The sequence below is a fragment of the Lissotriton vulgaris genome, chromosome 3_1 (assembly GCF_964263255.1).
Source record: "Lissotriton vulgaris chromosome 3_1, aLisVul1.2, whole genome shotgun sequence".
NCBI lineage: Eukaryota > Metazoa > Chordata > Amphibia > Caudata > Salamandridae > Lissotriton > Lissotriton vulgaris.
This window is the reverse complement of record NC_141689.1, coordinates 1,614,066,254-1,614,079,061: the sequence shown is the minus strand read 5'-3', so window position 1 is coordinate 1,614,079,061 and position 12,808 is coordinate 1,614,066,254. Positions and strand designations below refer to the sequence as shown.

At 45.2% G+C, this 12,808-nt stretch overlaps 1 protein-coding gene across 1 annotated transcript in view; it reads right to left on the bottom strand.

The window, feature by feature from the left end:
- Positions 1-2,960: 2,960 nt before the first annotated feature.
- The window catches only part of CLGN (calmegin), a 337,930-nt gene continuing 328,082 nt past the window's right edge, over positions 2,961-12,808 (bottom strand). Inside the window, exon 15 of the mRNA XM_086963258.1 lies at positions 2,961-3,920. Coding sequence (XP_086819384.1) covers positions 3,840-3,920 — 81 coding nt within the window. The 3' untranslated portion in view covers positions 2,961-3,839. The remainder of the gene's footprint in view (positions 3,921-12,808) is intronic.

Sequence of the window (12,808 nt, the reverse complement as noted above, 5' to 3'; positions counted from 1 at the left end):
TCCTCTGCTCTCGGGTCTGTCGCCTCTAACCAGTGAGCCACACGTGTAGTATATAGTAGGGGGGGCTGTTACGTGTACGCATCGCCTCACTCCAAAAGCACCGCTTTACACATCTCCCCGACCCCTAGTCACCTTAATCTCGGTGTCTTCTATTCCTCCTCCCCCTTTCTCTGTCCGAGAGCGCCACAGACTCCAGAAGCATGAAGGGGACGTCTAGCATTTCCAAACGTGGTTCTGTGTTCATATTTCCGCAGCGCTGGAAGCTGGGTACTAGAGCTGCAGCAGTGATACAAGGACCCCATACCTTACTTGACGCCAGGGCTTTAAGTGGGATGAAAAAACTGGGGGCTCTCTCAAAGGGGCATGGCCAATGTAATTAAGGGCATGGCTTAAAACATGTAACATAAAAATCTGTGTTTAGCAGAGTGTGCTGCCCGACTTGTGGTTTGCAGTTTCTGTCATTGCATCCAGATGTATGGTACAACAAGTAACATTATACCTTCAACAAGTCAGGCCTATTGGCTTTTTCAATGGTTGTTAGTTGCATAAGATAAATAAGCAGCAATTATAGCTTGCATATAACATTGAATAAGCTTCCGCTTACAGCTCTGTAGACACCACGACAATGTTGCTGCTCCTGAGTTTCGAAAAGAGAAGGGGAATCCAGAGAGAAAATGACTCTCTTTAAAGGATTTCCCTTCCCAAAGAACGCTCACTTGGCATAACGTCATGTCCTAACTTCTCCAATAGTGAGAAGTGAGCAGTGCGAGTCACAGCAGTCCAGAAAAAAATGGCCTGCCTGTGCTTCTTTACAACCCCCCCACACCCCCCCCTCCTCCATGTAAGAACATCCTGCACAACTCACAGGAGAGGAGGACCATCTCTGTATCAAAGACTACTCACAGCTCACAGGAGAGGATCGCTTGATACCGCATTGAACAAGCATTTGCGATGCAATAGGTCTCGTAATTGTGAGAGTTTGAGCTATTGGCATTGTAAATGGCAATGCCTTTTATTTACGTGTTGGTTTTTAAAACATAAATAAAAAACATTGTCGTGGTGTATATGTATGTTCACTGCTGTTTTCATATTAAGTGATCTTCGTGTGGACTTGGATACACCCGATAGGCCCTTGAGCACATTAACATGTATGTATTGATTGATTTGGATCTATTGTTTCTTTTCTTTCCTTATCTTCCTTTATTATTATGTATATTTCCTTTTTATTTGTGTTTTTATAATTCAATAAAAATGATTTGTAAAAAAAAGCATTGTCATTTACAATGCCAATAGCTTAAGCTCTTGCAAATGAGAGACCTATTGCATTGCAAATGCTTATTTGTATGTTGCTCCACTGGTGAAACTGATAAAGTACCTGGGTTTCTCGGTGGTGTCTTCCGCAGATGACACTCAAATTATGGCATCTATACCTAAAGACTCTACAGAGGCAGACCTCAGGTTCAGCTCATATATGACTCAAGTGGATCCCTGGATGAAAACTAACTGCCTAAAGTTAAACTCGAGCAAAACTGAGGTGTTAGTCTTCGGTAACAATAGATGAGTTTGGTCCCCTAGCTTGTGGCCCTTCAATATGGGACCCCTACCGACTCCAGCTCAAAGGGGTTGAAATTTGGGAGTAATTTTTAATGGAAAGCTCCTCTTTAATCCCCCAGTTAAAGCCTTATCTTCTTCAGATTTCTGCCCGCTAAAACTGATAAGGAAAATATGACCATTCATCCCAAATGAAGTTCAGAAAATGATTGTCACCGCTATTGTTTTGACTAAACGGGATTATGGAAACTCACTATTTATTGGTATCCATAAAAAGCCCTTAGAGAAACTACAAGTATTACAAAACGCGATGGCGAAACCTATTGCTGGAATTCCTAAATATAAGTCAGTAGACCAAATCCTGAGCAATTTACACTGGCTGCCCATAGCAAAAAGCCTGGAGTTCAAAACTTTATGTACAACCTTCAAGGCACTTCATAATTGTGGACCTGGATATTTTCACAATAAATTGGCATGGTACGCTCCAAGCAGAAAGCGCAGATCCTCGGAGGCAAGGCTATTATCTATCCCCTGATCAAGACTCGCGGCCTGTGGTGGTTGGAGTTTCATTCTAAAGGCAACTACTCTCTGGAATTTTCTTCCTTTAGCCATCAAATGCTGCTCTGACTTTGAGTTTTTGGAAGGTAGTCAAAACCTGGCTGTTTCTTCACTGAAAACAATACAACAAAAAATCTTCTTGTTCAGGCCTCACTCCCTTCCTATCTGCTTCAGCACCAAGACGACCCAGGGCATTCGAGCACTATATTAGACCAAAATCAAATCAAATCAAATACACCACTCCACTCTGTTCTACACCATTCCATGACCCTCTAGGCCACTCCACTCTGACATTCAACATCTCTCTATTCTACACCCTTCTACTCTACGACATCCTATCAATGACACTCCACAACACTGTACACCACTTCACTCCATGACACTCCACTCTACTCATCTCCAAGCCACTCAACTCTGCACCAATTGGCGACTCTCTATGCCATGGAATGTTTTCCTTAAGAGCAGAAGACCAACAATAACCACTGACACTGGTTTCTGGTGCAATGTGCTACCAGGAGTAAAGTGCTTCAATACCTTGTATGTGGTAGTAAGTGCTTTAGAAATGCAATTACAACACAATGAGTCATCATGCATGTTCGCGCCTCTTGAATGATATCACCGCTGGCATCATCATTCCTTTTTTTAATACTTTTTTTTAAATGTTTCTGTACAGCAGCTTCAAAACGTCCGATGCTGTAGAGCATCCAGAAAAAGGCATTGGCAAAGTCGGTGGGCCCCAAAGTCGAGACCTGTTGGTGTTACCTGGGCTTGTTGAAAAGCAATTAAACATCCATGAAACATGAACAAGTGAAATAATGGTAATGACTACCATAAAAGACCACTAAACACTACAGATTTTAATAAATATTTTATTTATTTAGAGTCGTGCAATGTGCATTGCTGTTTGATCACAACTATAAAAGTCTTAAAAAGCTGCATTGCAACGAATTTCTATAAATATAACATTTTATATATAACTGTCTACACAATCAGTGATTCAATTAATATCACTCCGTAGCTTGTGCCTAAAGTACTTTCAAATAAAATAAATAACTAAGAACAATACAGTACTTGAACATCTGTAGTGCATCTTTATGAGCAAAGAATTATTTTTGCCTTTATTTAAATAACGCCAACAATTCATGAAACCAGCGAACTACCAATGCTGCTCCGTTATTATATCCCGCTGTAAACATTAGAAAAAATGCACATGTAAGTTAATGAAATCTCCATAAAATGATTATTAAAACGAACTGAGTTTCTGTTAAATTTTCTCTAAGTCGCACCAACAATGTGAAGAGCAGTCTCATGTTTATTAAATTTACAAGCAAAAATGTATTTGCCAACCTAGGGTTCTGACATTTGTACAGCCAGCAATTAATTTTCTTAGTCAAATTTGGCATTTCTGCATATTAAATCTTCTTACATTAGTGCCAATCAAAAGCTTGGATACTCATTGAAGCCTGCAATGTAAATGAAAAAAACTCTTGTCTTTCAATGTTCATGTGCCACAAGGTTACACAGTTTATTCTTTTTCCTCGGGAGGGAACGGGAAACAAAAGCTTCACACGCATCAGTGAATTTGAGAAAAGCAAACTGGGAGATATTCGTATGTTACAGTTGGTTATTTGAGCCACCTGTATGCTACTTGTTCCTTAGCACACCACTGGGGGCATGCTAGATTTGAACAGTGAGTGAATTGTGAATACTATTAAGGAGATAGATGGGGCTCAGTCTTTGCACACTTGTCTTTTGCGTAGTAATTTAGCAAGTCCATTTTCTGAAATTGTGTTTCCATCAGCTTGTCTCATCTGAAAATCAGAAAGAAATGCACAGATTATTCAAAGAAATGACAAGGAACACACGCAGTACAGTATCACTGATTTAGTGATCAGATTATGGACTCTCTCGTGATTATCATATTTTTAATGCATGGGAATATGTAGATGTGGCATAAAAATGCTTAGTATATGGACGACCCGATCAATATTAGTCTGTTGACCGCCTGACTACAAGGGCCAAGCTTCTATTGTGCTATGGCATATATCTCCTGCGAGTAGCTCGTGAGCTTCTGGTAGCTCTCCAGCTCCCTGTGAGAAGCTCTCCTGTGTGCACCCAGCTGTATTTTTAGAACCCGCAGATTGATGAATGAAGATTTACAAAAATATATTTAAAGCTGGGGTGAAGTTGGACGAGAAACTATCTATGCAGGCCCAGATTCAGACAGTGGTTGGTTCTTGCTTTGGCATGTTGAAAATGCTAAGACAGTACCTGCCGCTTCTATCCATCGCTCACAGAACAAGCATTTGCAATGCAATAGGTCTCGCATTTGTGAAGTTTGAGCTATTGGCATTTTAAATGGCAATGCCTTTTATTTAAGTGTTGGTTTCTAAAACATAAAAGGCATTGTCATTTACAATGCCAATAGGTTAAGCTCTCGCAAATGCGAGACCTATTGCGTTGCAAAATTCAGAAGAAATTAAATGTGAATACATTAATACAGGGAAGACCAAGTGTATGATCTTTAATCCATCCCCAAAGACCAGACCAAATCCCACCCTGGGCGAAGCCATCCTGGAAAGGGTTTCAACATTTCAATACCTGGGGGTTACATTACACGAAAACCTATCTTGGGACCCCCAAATACTAAAATCCAGGTTGAAGTTGTGCCAACTTTCAGGTGCTATCTTGAAGGTTGTGAACACTTCATCCTTCAAACCTATAAATCCGGCACTAGAGCTTTACAAAACTCAAGCTAAAGCGGCCGCATCCTACGGCAGTGAGCTTTGGGGGTATAAAGCGGGGCGTGACTTGGCAAGTGTGGAAAAAAATTTCTTAGACGCCTTTTGGCACTCCCTCGTGGTACACCTTTGGTCCCCTTAAGACTCGATCTGGGTTTACCCTCCATCGCTGTAGATGTGGAGTCAAAGCCAATAAGATTCTGGCATAGGCTATGGACCACCACTGAGCTCGTCCATTACAGGCGTGACCTCAGCCATGTAATGAGTCTGAATAAGTGCGACAGAATCCCATGGCTGGCCTTTGTTAAAAAAGAACTTTACCGGTTGAAACTGCCTGAGCTATGGGAAGACCCAGTGCAGGGATGCCGAACTATTTCCCGTAAAAATCTGGCCCTAATCTACAAGGAACACAGCTTAGCTCTCCTCCTGTCCGCCTCTACTAACGGCACTCTGACTGATCGCTTTTTGGAATTCAAGAATTGCTATGAATTCGAAGGTTTTATGGACATTATATTCCCCATCCTAGAGAGAAAACTGTTTATACAGTGGAGGCTATGCACCTTGCCTATAAAAACCTTCACCTGTAAATGGCTCAAGGGTGGGGATAAATTTTGTCCCGGATGCAATACTCATGACGAGGAGGAAATCCATGTTCTTTTCTTTTGCCCTGCTTACAACAGACCCAGGAAGTACTGGCTTGTCCCCTTATGCAGGAACCTGGGATCTAGGTGCCATCTGTTTGCATATAGAATTTTAAAAACTAGCACTTTGCCCCAAGTTGTATTCGCAGTGGCTAAATTCATTATGGCTATGTGGCAGATAAGAAAAAAAACTTTTACACGCCTAAATGTAGAATACATGAATGTTTTTCTTAAACTAGAATTATCCTTTTAAATCGTAAAACTATGCCTCCTAAATCATGAAATTGATCCTTCCAATCCATTTTTATCCTTGTCATAATATGGAAACTATTTTCATTTATTGTATTTTAAAAATGTATGTGTTAATTTTATGTGGATGTATAAATGTACCATTGCATGAATCTTTTATGGTCTTAACGACCGAAATAAAGACATTTTGGAATTGGAATACATTAGAAAAAAACAACATTTATATGTAAACCGTGATCAAAATGTTTTGTTTTAGATTTTAGCACTGTCTCGAACAGAAAACGTGGTGCAGTGTATACATATGTACATTGTTAAACGATAAAACTAGAGAATAAGAAGGGCCTACACACGTTTGCATATTAAAAAGCCACATAGACCGACAAGCTCTCAATCGAGCACGTATTATAAGTGCTTTTTTTTAACCCTTGATGCAGTTGAACATCTTATCAGAAAGAACAAAATAATAACCCACCTGATGATTACATCAGGGTCAAATTGCATTATAAAAGCTTTGCTTCTAAGGGCCTGCATTCTTTTTATAATAATATCCTGCATTACAGGCAAAGCAAACGTCACAACATGAGCAGCAAACACTGCAATTTCTAGAATAGTGCTTCAGTTGCCAACGTTTCTAAGAAGCACATTTTTAAAAAAACAACGAATCTCTAGTTAACGCATGATGATTCCAAGATAAAACAAGATACATGTTGTGTGTGGAGACCTACCAAACACTACATAATTCTGCTTGACAGACCGGGCTGGTGATAAACGGCCGATTCGAAGGGCATTGTAGCCGTTATTTCCTAACCACAGCCCACATAATTAGCAATAGCGGAGCTTACGGTGTGTGATTTAGCCAGTCATATTTCTTCAGATGTCCTTTTGGGGTCTTTCAAGCCTCATTCTCAAGCTCAGCGAAATGAGCTGCCGAATGAAGGAAGCGAGCTAAGTAGCGCTGCAGAGCAGTATCCACAATGTTGTTAACTTACCTACACCTCAGACAAGTGTGCCAACATTAACAAACACGAGTCCTGGGGTCATTCATTAACAATAGTTTCCCCTAAGGTGCTGCCACCAGGACCAGTGAAATTCACTATTTCATTTCTCCCCATGTAGCATATATACAAATGTGCAAATCGGAGAAGGGACAATAGACCGAGATGTATAATCTCGCCCATTTTATGATCTTGCCCATTATGAGCTCCTGAATTCGGTGGAGATGTGCAGGCTTTAACTTTTTTAATAGCTGGCTGAGAAACAATCATTTTTGCATCAGAAATACAGAGCTCGGCTGCCTACAGCTGCAAATGGTTTCTTCCCTATTACAAGGCAGAAGGTGAAAATGCGGGCAGTGCCAGTTGTCACTTAACAACAGGAGTCTTTCAAGGGTGAATGCGGGCAGAGGTAAGGACGGTGACCGTTAAGGAACATATCAAACAAGAAACAAGAGTGAGGCTCACCCCAAACACAGACACACACGTGTGCACACAGTCTCTCACACACGCAAACCAATAAGTATCAGACACAAACACGCACAACCAAAGACACTATACAGAAATGCAACTGAACTGATAAAAAAAGTGTGATTAATTAACAATATGTGAACTTACAAAGTGAAGGCGGATTTGTGCCATGGCGGAGCGGGGAGAACTCTGGGGGTGGAGGGAGGAGGTCGGGCAGAGGAGTGAGTATTGAAGAGGCATTGCCGCCTCATTAAGGGAAAGTTTGAGTTTGCGATGAGTGGGGAGGGGGGAAGGCTCTTAATGCAAAGCAAGAGAGGAAAAGCAAACAGAACTTTAATAAGGGATTCAAAGTGACAACGCTGCTGTGCGCGTCCATGCTGTGTAGGAGGTAGGAGGGTTGTTCTTAATGATGAAAGTGGGCGCCGTGGCACCCATGCATATTAAATATATGCGCATAGCGGCCAATGAAGTGGGCAACGTGGCATTTAGAAAAACAAGTTGGGTGAACAAGCTTAAAATAAAAAATGAAAACACAAGTGCTCAGTCTTTAATTACCACTAAGGACGGAGTGACGAAGCAGCAATCTACAGTAACAGTCCAGATAAGAACAGCGCTGTTATCAACAGCACTCTTGGAGCAAGTCGGGCGAATACGTATAAAATAAGCAGAATCCTACGCTGTGAAGTGCAATGACATATCATAAGCACACAAAAAAAAAACAAGAACGATAGACAGGCCAGAGCAGGGTGAAGGATTGGAGCATGAAAAACAAGGCAGCGCTGGGAGGGGGGCTGGGCACGAAGGAAGGAGAAATGTGAGTCACGGCGGCCGTGAAGTGTGAAGCAGATCCCTTTGAAGCTCTCGGAGGCAGGAGCAAATGGTAAGGGGAGGAGAAATGCTGCTGGGGTGAATGCCTGAGGCCAAATCCGGATCGTAAAAAGTCAGCTTTTGGATGGACAGCAATAGGTTTGAGTAAACTCGACCTAAAAACGGTAGTCCAAGCTCTGATAATTTCTAGGCTAGACTACGTGAATATACTGTATCTGGGGCTGCCAGAGTACCTTTTGTCAAGGCTTCAAGTAGCCCAAAATGCGGTAGCCAGAGCTATTCTCTTGCTGGGCCCAAGAGCACGGACGTCCTCTTGTTTGCACTCTTTGCATTGGCTCCCAATCGGCAAGAGGATCTCTTTTAAGGCCATGGTTCTGGCCTTTAAGGCCCTTCATGGCATCGGTGCTGGGTACATCAGGAATAGAGTCCAGTTTTATTGTCCTGGTCGTACCTTAAGGTCCTCATCACTTCAGCTAGCACCGGTCCCTAAATACCACCAAACACGGATTGGGGAGTGCTCTTTTCAGGTCCAGGCACCTCAACTGTGGAACAATCTTCCGGTTGAACTAAGACTGTCGCTCAATCTCCTGGCATTTAGGAAATCATTGAAAACCTGGCTATTTCAGCTGTAATACCTAATTATGGTGGTCACACTGCACTAAATCTGTTTTTCACGCCACAGCACCGGGATACACTATTGAGTAGCTGAGCGCTTACAAATACCCATTTAACATAACATAACAAGCTGATGTTTGAGTGATAAATCATGTGGTGTTGAGGAGACTTATTACTAATATTAACTTGGCATCAGGGGCACTGCATCTGTTATATATTACCAGGCAGAGGCATTCCAAATTGCTAAAGTATTTATTTACCCTATTTCTGGCAGCCCTTCCTGATGCTCCGAAATGATCACTGCTGCTAGCAACCTCACATATAGTGGCTATCTTAACGAGCGCGGAGTGTACATAAGTTGATCGTTTATTAATCGAGCATTTGTTAGATCAAGTTTTTGTTTAAATGTTTTGTTACTTACTAAGGGCTAGGGCTGTTTAATTCAAAAGTTAGTTGGAAGCTACAGCATCTGCAAACATGGAGGGTGGTTATAGGTTTTGTCAGCGTGTGTGTTGTTGTATAAGAGGATCTGGTGTTTGTCGGGGTGGGATACATGTGCAATGAAGAGACCCATAGGAGAGTTCTGCTGTACAGTTGTTTGGAAGAGTGCAAATTTATAATCTATCGTGTTCGTGTGTTGTGTTACTGCTGTTATTTTATGTTTAGCGGGCTATAGTGCATGGTGGGTTGGATGAATGTGTAGTTTGTACACATGCCAATGATGGATAATCACAAGCGATCATAAGAGAAATGTGCAAACTGAAGCAATATGCAGTGCACCATGACACCTCACCCGTTTATGCTTGGTAGCATACAAACTGCACATGCAGCCGTTGTGTGGCAAGTGCATGTCTGCACAATAAGATGCAACCAAACCTGCAGGCAAAGTTGTATAAACACAGTATGTAACATGCATGTGCTTACTACGTCCCTCCCTTTTTTTTCCCTCTACTTTTCTGCAGTGTTTTGTTCAGAGGAGGTGTACTTCCAGTAAAGGTTACGTATGGCCAGTGCCCAAGATCCTAGGTTATAGGGCTCTTTTTAAAACTTGTTAGTTAGCCAAGAACCAGAACCTCAAAGTAAATTTATGTTCACAGCCTATAGGCTCCCCTACTCCCGGAAAAACCTGTGCTCACTACTTTAGATGAACGTGGAATCACCTATCTTTTTCACGTGAACTGGAGTTTGTCCAGACCACCAAATTTATTGCAAGCTCAGACGTAGTTTGTGGCAGAGGGGAGGCAATATGCACTACATTTATTCTTAAGATCTACAGAAGTTCGACAGGTATTTCTGAGTTCAAGAACTTTTTAGGGCTCGGGCTCTGCGTACACTGCGCATGAAGTGTCGCGCAGCTAGAGTCCTATTCCGGGTGTTTTGAAAATGGACCTTGAAATTCCACATAGCTCGTGCGTGTGGATTTCCAAGGTCCATTTCCATTGGCCTTTGCGTGTGTGGTGTTTTTAAACAGAACACGCAATAGGCCATAGGCGGTCGCGTAGCTCCGCCTATGGCCTATTGGTGTCTGTTACGCGCACCAGAGGCCATATGTTTTGAATTATCGCGGCTGTCAAAACATATGCTTGCAGTGGCGCGCGCGCGCACCACTCACGGGGGGGGGGGGGTTTGTAGTTTGCGGTGAGGTGTGGCGAGTTAGCAGAGGCCCCCTCCCTCGGTGCCACCCCCTCCCCCCCCCCACACCTCCACAAGACAACTCGCTCTCTTTACGTTTTCGGGGGTGGGATTTTTTTTTAAATAAACTGAGCTGTGTCCTGGGGAGGGCACAGGAGCTGAAGCCCGCTGCCTGTGAACCACTCACTCTTTTAAGAAGACTTCCCTCCAGCGTCCTGAGGCTGAAGACCGACGACTGCTCTCCCTTCTAAAGCGCCCTGAAGCCCACCCACTGGTCCATCATTCCCAGACCCTGTCCCCCGTGCCCATCACGCTACCTCCTTGGCCCTTGACCCCCAGCTGCTGTCCTCATTCCTATACCACACTTTTTCCAGCTCCCTGTTCAGCCTCTGACTTGGCAGTGGTCCTCGGCTGCTAACTCTGCCTCTCTATCAGGAGCCTTCGGCCTCCTTTACATCAGTTCCAAGCGCAGGCTCCGAGGCGGCTCCTGTCCCGAGCCGTGGTCTCCTCCTCAGTCCTCACCCGCTCCCGGCTCCTGCACCGACTCGCCACTGGTCCTCGGCAGCTGACTCGGTTTCAGGTCCCGAGCCCTGGTCTCCTCCTCAGTCCTCGCCCACTCCCGGCTCCTGCACTGACTCGCCACTGATCCTCGGCCTCTGACTCTGCTCCGGTCCCGAGCCCTGGCCTCCTCCTCACCGGCTCTCGGCTCCGGCACTGACTCGCCTCTGCTCCACGGCCGCTGACTCGGCCCCCCATGCCCCTGCCCTCGGCCAGGCCCGGGTCTATTATGCCAGTGCCGCCCCCCCAGGCCTGTGCAGTTGCCGTCGGATCCCCAGGCCGCCCCCGCCATGAAGGAGAAGTCCAAGAACGTGGCCAAGAGCCGTTGGGAGAAGGAGAACGGCGAGTTCTATGAGCTGGCCAAGATGCTGCCCCTGCCGGCCACCATCACCGCGCAGCTGGACAAGGCCTCCATCATTCGCCTCACCACCAGCTACCTCAAGATGCGGGCCGTCTTCCCCGAAGGTAAGGGGGGCCTTGCTGCGGGCTGGGGTGCACGTGCCAGTGGCGGAGGTTGCGGGAGCTTCGTGCCTGTGTGTGCAAGGTGCAAGTGTGTGTGTGCAAGGTGCAAGTGTGTGTGCGCAAGGTGCCGATGTGCGTGAAAGATGCAGAGGTGCGTGTAAACAGCATGTGTGTGCCAAGCTGCTGAGATGTGCCCGAGCTGTGTGCGTATGCAGGCTGCAAGTGTGTGCGTCTGCAGGCGTGCGTGCAAGCTACTGAGGAGTCTTCAAGCCGCCCTGTGAGAGCTGCCGAGACGTTTGCAAACTGCAGGTGCATGTGTAAACTGCCTTGTGTGGGCTGGGAATGAGTGTGCATTCTGTGGAGCTGTGTGTATACAAAATTGTTCGCTTTTATGTGCCACCCGTCAGGGTGTGTGTGAAATCTGCTAGACACTGTATATAATACTGGGGTCGCCATGCTTAACCTGTTCCGGTCAGCGCGTGACCCGCTTGGGTCTGGGTGCTACGTGTGAGGCGTGAGAGCTCCTTGGGTCACAGTGAGTAACTCGGTGGGGTCCGTGTACAAACGTCAGAGAGTGCGCCGTCTGCTCGGGTACACGTGCCACCTGCTTGGGTCCATGTGAAACCCACCGTGTGTGTGTGTGCAAACCCTTCTGGGCTGTGTGGGTGACCTCCCGGGGAGGGTGCATGTATCCTTTAAGGCTGGTATGGAATCCGCCGACCTGTGTCTATCAGTATGACCTGCCGGTGACTGAGTGCGAAGTGCTAGGGGTCTCCATATACCTGTGCGCTCTCAGAACAGCTTTCCAGGGTGTGTGTGCAACTTCACCGGGTGCAGATTCAACCTACCGGTGTGTGTGCAACTTCACCATAGATCCAACCTACCGGGGATTGTACAAAGCTGTGTGCATATGCAGGCTGCAAGTGTGCGCATCTGAAGGCTGCAAGTGTGCGTGCAAGCTACTGAGGAGTCTTCAAGCCGCCCTGCGAGAGCTGCTGAGACGTGGTCAAACTGCAGGTGCATGTGTAAACTGCTGTGTGCAGGCTGTGGATGAGTGTGCATTCTGTGGAGCTGTGTGTATACAAAATTGTTCGCTTTTGTGTGCCACCCGAGTGTGTGTGAAATCTGCTAGACACTGTACATAATTCTGGGGTCGCCATGCATCACCTGTTCTGGTCAGCGCGTGACCCGCTAGTTTTTATTTAGTCCTCTGGGTTGAAGCATGCATCAGCAAGACAGCAACATTATTCTGCTGTTATGCCTTTCTGAGGGGTTTTCTTAACATTCCGTAAACCCCTCCCTGGAAAGGAATGACTAACGACATTTGTATTGTGTCTAATACCATTTTACATAAGTGCTGTTAGGATTCTGAATCACAATCACCTGAATTCGCAGCTAACCCCTTCGCTGCAGGGCTAATTCCCCCGCAACGCGTGGGGGGAGTGGTGCCGCGGTGCTTGTGACGAGCTCGGCTCGGCTGCACGGTGGCGCTGTGCTCATGACGAGCTGA